This window comes from Lolium perenne, chromosome 2, assembly GCF_019359855.2.
Source record: "Lolium perenne isolate Kyuss_39 chromosome 2, Kyuss_2.0, whole genome shotgun sequence".
In the NCBI taxonomy this organism is placed as follows: domain Eukaryota; kingdom Viridiplantae; phylum Streptophyta; class Magnoliopsida; order Poales; family Poaceae; genus Lolium; species Lolium perenne.
This window is the reverse complement of record NC_067245.2, coordinates 97,204,202-97,210,791: the sequence shown is the minus strand read 5'-3', so window position 1 is coordinate 97,210,791 and position 6,590 is coordinate 97,204,202. Positions and strand designations below refer to the sequence as shown.

The 6,590-nt window shown below is 53.5% G+C and overlaps 1 protein-coding gene across 1 annotated transcript; it reads left to right on the top strand.

Annotated features, from left to right (window-relative positions):
- The first annotated feature begins 3,223 nt into the window (after positions 1–3,223).
- On the top strand, positions 3,224–5,546 carry LOC127333347 (wall-associated receptor kinase 5). Its single transcript, XM_051359736.2, has 3 exons — positions 3,224–3,826; positions 3,949–4,119; positions 4,254–5,546. The coding sequence occupies exons 1-3, from the start codon at positions 3,226–3,228 to the stop codon at positions 5,447–5,449; spliced, it is 1,968 nt and encodes a 655-aa protein (XP_051215696.1). The 5' UTR covers positions 3,224–3,225; the 3' UTR covers positions 5,450–5,546.
- The last annotated feature ends 1,044 nt before the right edge of the window (positions 5,547–6,590 follow it).

The window sequence follows — 6,590 nt, the reverse complement described above, 5'->3', positions numbered from 1 at the left end:
CCTGCCATAGCCATATTGTACAATGCTTCTCTTGGATCTCCGGGAGGTGGCTTGGATGCGAGGATGAAGGCTTGCCTCACCATGTACGCAGCTTCTGGTGTCTTAGGGATGATGTTACCCCTCGTCTCTATCGACATAAAGGACATGTCGATGTTTTGAAACAGATTCTCCCTATCTGCCTCAGGTATATTTTGCAGCCGAGATCTCGCTCTATTTCGAGCTGCTCTGTGACTATCTCCCGAAGTACCAGATTGTTGACTCAAATTAGCTCTTCGCCTGCTTGACGCAGAAGCTGCTTCCTGCCTCCTATCCAACTCGATTTTCTGCTTTTCGAGCTCCCGCCTGGTACGTGCAAGCCTATATTGATACGCTTGTAACTCCTCAGGTGTCGCCGTTATGGTCATTGGTTTTGTACCATCAATGGCTCTTGCGACTCAATCCCATACTGCCTGCGGAAATCGCACCATCTCTCATGTTCCTGGTAAGATATATTTTGTTCCTAGACCTCGCGTAATATCTGCAGGATCGACATACGGATTTCCCGCCTCGTCGAAGTTTTCTGATGTCTCCTCCTGTGGGCGACTTGGGTCTCCAATTGCATAGATCTTATGATACTTTGGATTCAGAACTTTGTCTGGTTTGGTGACACCATCACAGAGATTGGTGAAGACCTCGCCAACGATAGTGGATCTGTCGATGAAGTTGAAGCTGTCGATGTTGCTCGAGTCATCGCTTATATCGGAGTCCGCAGATGACTCGAAAGACATGTCGTTGAAGATCTTGGCGAGTTTTGCACTTGCCATAGTGCTGATGAAGCGTGGCGACGAAATCTCCTCGTCGCCTGACTCGATTGACGATGCTGAACTCGAAAAATCGGGATCGACCGCTGATAATCCCGACGAGATCGGAATTTCGAGACGACACGCTCCTTCTTTCTCGACGCGGAAGTGGAACTTTCCGAACGTCATCTCCATGGGCTCCTCCAGATACGCATATGCATCCAAACGGGAGGGCGGGTGAGGAACAAAATCGACTAGACCAGTTTCGATCTGTTTACCTCTGTCCATCGCGTTGCTTGCTGTTGACGAAGTCGACGATCTTGAACGTGCCATCGAGATCAGCTCCTTGACACATCTAATTCCCACAGACGGTGCCAATTGACAAGGGATTAACTTGTCAATGCCTACAGATTGTAGACTAGGGTTTTAGTCGGAAGTAGAGGGCAAGTAGATCTCGAAGGTTTCAGCCGAAAAGTGCTCGACGATATGAAAACTAGGGTTGCGTGAAACAATCAATCGATCCTCTCTTTGTCCCTTGACTCCCCCTTATATAGGAGGCGGAGTCGAGGGATTCATAATACACAAGTTACAGAGTCCGGGAGGGTTTCTAACCCGTCCCGTAAAATTAAAAGTCTATATTTCCTAATACAACTCTAAATTTCCTTAACATAACTTGGGCTCCTAAACTTCATATTCTTCGACCCGTGGGCCTTCGGTAAACCCCGGGTACCATCTTTGGCAGGCCCATTGGGGATGCCTATGTCACTAGTCATACCCTTTATTATGATTAAACTAATTAAACTGAGTGGATGTTTTTTTCGATAAAGGGAATATATTAATATCAAGAGATATCAATTATACCCGGCCTCTGCAACAACACACCACCCTAATGGCACTATGGATGCACACATCCAAAAAAGGAAAAGAAAACTAAGAAACAAAAGTCCCGCTATAGTATCTCGGGCCTAACAACAACAATACATCCACCGCCATGACAACACCTGAATTACAGACTCTTCAAAAAATGACGCCTCCAAGAAGGGAACAGTGCTCAAACACCGTCGTCGCCCGATCAAAGATCTTGGGTTTTCACCCTGAAGATAGTCCCCGCTCTCAAAACAATGCCTCCACCAAGGTCATTGCCATGCACAACCAGTTAAGGCCAGACCTTGGGTTTTCACTCTGAAAGGTAGGACTCTGCACTTCATCTATGTTGTCGCCTCCACTTTCATATCGCTGTTGTGAAGCCCGGAACACCAAGCAAGCCCCTCAACAACGCGGAGACTTGAACCTCCCTTAGCTAGTCCTCTCCTCCGGCCTTCATGAAATTCTCTTCTTCCGACTTTCATCATGGATCCATAGTCACTTGATGTCAACACAGAAAAAGAGCTTCGCGCCGCTCCCTCCAGAACCAATCGGTCGGAATAAAAGCATGGGTGCGCACGACCGAATACCTCTGATCCAGCAAACTCTAGGCAAATCACTGTTACATTCGCTGGTGGAGACTTCCGGAACTCAACCCCCCGGCCAGATCACGAGTCCAGGCCTCCGGTAGGTCCTCCTCGTCACGCAAGAGAGGCCCTAGGACCGCAGCCTTTATTCAGGTCGGACCCCCACGTCGGCGACCATCCCAGGCTGGCCAATCCAACCCTCCACCGGCGACACCATTGCCGGCTTCCATGCTCCTCCATCTCGCCGCCAGATCGCGGTGATAGATCAAGGATCCACCACCACCAACCGCAGGCCGACCCTCTCCGGCGAAGAAGAGGGCCACCTCCTCCATCGAACCCAAGGCTGCTGCCCCGGGCGCCCTCGTGTCGCGGAAGAATCCCGAGATCGCCTCCACGCACCGACGAGAGGCGGGGGGAGGGCATGGCCGCCGCTCACCCAGCCCCTGCCGGAGTGCTGCGGGGGAGAGCTGACGGAAGGAGGGAGACATGCCGCCACCACCCAACCCACCCGCGCCGGCCGGTCCGCCAGGGGACAACCACCGGGAGGAGGGGCCCGCAACGCACGTCTCCCATCCCATCCGATCTGCGCCTGCTCCGCCATGCGTCGAGGAGGTGGGATCCGACCGCCGTTCGTCACGCAGCGACGAGGAAGCCCCCCGCCGCCGCCACGCCCCGAGGGTCTTTGCCCTGGCGGCGCTACCGGCGGCGGCGGCAACGGTTAGGGTTGGGTGCGGGAGGGAGGGAGGGTTGGGTGCGGGAGTGGATGTTGGTTGCTAATTTCTTTTATTCTAGCTATACGAGTATGGAACTTGCGCGGAAATTCCAGGAAATTTAACAATCTTTTACAATGAACACGGCATGGACGACCAGGTCTTCGCGTTCCTTCCATCGTTCCGGAATATTCGCGTCAAGTCAAGTCGTCTACCGTGCTCACTCGCAGCTTTTCCTATATAATACTGTATGATCCAATCGAACCAGACCAAGCAAGCAACAGCATGTCGAGAATGCCGACCACCGTCCTGCTGCTGATCGTGTTGCATTCGCTGGTGGCCGTGGCGTCGGCTCAGCCGCAGCCGGCATTGGCGCGAGAGGGGTGCCGCGAGAGCTGCGGCAACATCACCGTCCCCTACCCCTTCGGCATCGGCAGCGGCTGCTACCGCGTCGACGGCCTCGGGAGCCGGGGTTTCGAGCTTGTGTGCAATGACACCGGCCCCTCCGCTCCGCGGCTCACCTTCTTCAGCTACAACTACAGCCTCGCCGACTTCTCCCTCGCCACCAGCCAGGTCACGGTCTATGTCAAGGCGACCACGGCGTGCTTCGACTTCACGGGCGGGCTGATCGGCGGGGACGCCGGTGCGTACACGTCCGTCGACACCAGCGTGTACCGCTTGTCCAGCGAAGGCGATATTGACGTGCCCGTCGTGCTCGACTGGGCCGTCCGGGATGTCGGCGACTGCAGCGCCGCCCGGAACGCGAGGGACTTCGCGTGCCGGAGCGCGCACAGCACCTGCTTCGACGTCGCCAACGATGGCGGGTACGGCTGTAACTGCTCTACGGGCTACGACGGCAACCCCTACCTCGACAATGGATGCAGAGGTACGTCCGAGGAAAGGCCTTCAGAATTCAGAATTCTTCAGTCTTGGAAGTACTAAATTCTCCTGCAAGATGACATGAATTTGTCTAACCAAATGGTGATTCATTGCTCTGCAAACCCATAGACATCGACGAGTGCGAACGTAAAGACTTGTGCTACGGAATCTGCAAAAACACGCCGGGAAACTACACTTGCCAATGCCCTCGGGGGACAAGTGGAAATCCCAGAGTGAAGGATGGTTGCCGACCAGATTCACCACAAGACAAGTTCACCTTAGCTCTCAAAATTGTTACAGGTACACACTGATCAATTCATTGATCAACATATTTTGGGAGTATCACATTGGTTATTCATTCAAATTCTTCTCGGTGTCAGTTATATACTCCATGTGCTAATCATCGAGTATGCAATGCAATGTGCAATATTCAGGAGTCAGCGTGGGAGTGATCTTGTTAGGGTCCATGTGCTGCTGCCTCTGCCTGGCGCGGCAGAAGAGCAAGCTCGTCAGAACAAAGCAGAAATTCTTCGAGCACAATGGAGGCGTCATCCTGCAGCAACAAATGCAGTCATACGGTAGCACCACCGGCGGGTTCAAGATTTTCTCCGCTGAAGAGCTCAAGAAGGCGACCAACAACTTCGCCGCCGACCAGATCCTCGGCCGTGGAGGCCACGGCATCGTCTATAGAGGTGTCCTCGCAGACGATTCGGTGGTGGCCATCAAGAAGTCCAAGTTGATGGAGGAGACCGAGACCAAGGAGTTCACAAGGGAGATGTTCATTCTCTCCCAAATTAACCACCGGAACGTCGTCAAGCTGCTCGGCTGCTGTCTTGAGGTGGAGGTGCCGATGCTGGTATATGAGTACGTCTCAAATGGCACCCTATACCAGTACATCCATGGAGGCAAGGGCCTTGATGCCAACACGCCCTTGGATACCCGTCTCCGGATAGCGGCCGAGTCGGCAGAGGCGCTGGCCTACATGCACTCATCGGCCTCGCCACCGATCCTCCACGGTGACGTTAAGACGGCTAACATCCTGCTCGACAGCAGCCTCACCGCAAAAGTAACGGACTTTGGAGCATCAAAGCTGGCTCCAAATGATGAGGCCGAGATCGCCACGCTAGTGCAAGGCACCTGCGGTTACCTGGACCCCGAGTACCTTATGACATGCAGGTTGACTGACAAGAGCGATGTGTATAGCTTTGCTGTCGTTCTGCTGGAGCTGCTGACCAGGAAGAAGGTTCTCTGTTTTGACGGCCCGGAAGAAAATAGGAGCCTTGTGTCACGTTTCATAATGGCCGTGAAAGCCGGCCGGCATGAAGAGCTCATGGATGACAGTGTGAGGAAGGAGATGGGGCATGAGGCTCTCCAAGAGGTATCACACCTCCTCATGCGATGCGTTAGCATGAACGGCGAGGAACGTCCGGGGATGAAGGAGATTGCGGAGAGGCTGGAGGCACTGAGAAGATACCAGCGGCATCCTTGGGGCCAGGCTGCTGGTGGTGATTCGGAGGAGGAGGACAGGAGCTTGCTTGGGAGGAACCAACACCGTGATGTGGACTATAAATTCAGACCTCATGATGTGCTTGATCTTGAGGGGAGCAGTACACGCTATTTCAGCGTGTAGGTCCATCGTTTTAACGTTTTTCTTAAGCCACTAGGCACGCTTTATTGATTTATTGGAAATGAAGAAAAATAAGCTTCATGTTGAATTCCCATCTGAACTTGAGTGTTTGTTGATAGAGAGTGGATTTTGATATGCCCTGTTGTTTCTCCAGTTTTATGTTCGTTCTGTTTGTAGAAGTTCATTACTGCTGCGCATCAATACTAGCTTATGTAATCAATCTTACTATGTTGAGAGGATTTTTTTTATCAAAAAAAAAAAGAAGACCACCGCCAAGGACAAGGCGCGAGTTTCTTCTCGTGATCTGGTCTACATGTGTGCCAAATGGGTCAAGTCTAAATTCTTGTTTTATGTCAAGATGGATCAAGTCGCCTCTCAGAATATATGTATTGTATCTCTGTTCCGTTTACTCATAGTAGCAATGACTGGACGCCCGTTAACGCTCAATAATTTGAACCGTGTGAGTCCTGACACGGATACAAAGCGTACGGAAATGCTTTCGAGACCGTAATCGGAAATACGCATACGGCCTTGCCAAGAAGTCAGAACGATTGCCAGGAGGAGCAGTCCCTCCCACTGACTGACCACCAGCCGGCTCCTCCCCCTCTTACTCCGGCTTGTCCTCCCACTACGGGAACCCGCCGCGGGGCCGACGGCCAGAATCTGTGCCGACGGCCGCCGTCGGCACATAACGCCACGCCGTCAGCCCAGGAAAGTGGCCGTCGGCACAGCTTGGCCGTCGGCACAGAACCTCCTGGGCCGAAGGCCGCCGTCGGCACAGCTCAGCCGTCGGCACACGCCTAGGCTGTGCCGACGGCACGCAACCTACCCGTCGGCACATGGGCAGATGGTAGGGCCACCGACAGCCACCGACAACGGCGTCAGCAGCTGGCAAACGGCGTCAGACTGTGCCGACGGCCAGGCCGTCGGCACAGCTTCCCACTGTTTGGGCCGACGGCCAGGCCGTCGGCACAGCTTCCGCCAATTTTTCCTCCAACATTCCCGCCATTTTTCCCCGCTCCTTCCCTCCCGCCATTCTTCTCGCGCCCATTCTCTCCCGCCAATTATTCCCGCCATTTCAGCCCTCGTCGTCCTATATATAGCCATATCTTCTCCACACTAACATCACCAGCAACATTTCTCT

Coding starts and splice junctions, on each gene's coding strand:
- LOC127333347 (XM_051359736.2), top strand. CDS start 3,226: ATGTCGAGAATGCCGACCACCGTCCTGCTGCTGATCGTGTTGCATTCG. Junction 3,827..3,948: donor CCTCGACAATGGATGCAGAG/GTACGTCCGAGG, acceptor GCAAACCCATAG/ACATCGACGAGTGCGAACGT. Junction 4,120..4,253: donor AGCTCTCAAAATTGTTACAG/GTACACACTGAT, acceptor TGCAATATTCAG/GAGTCAGCGTGGGAGTGATC.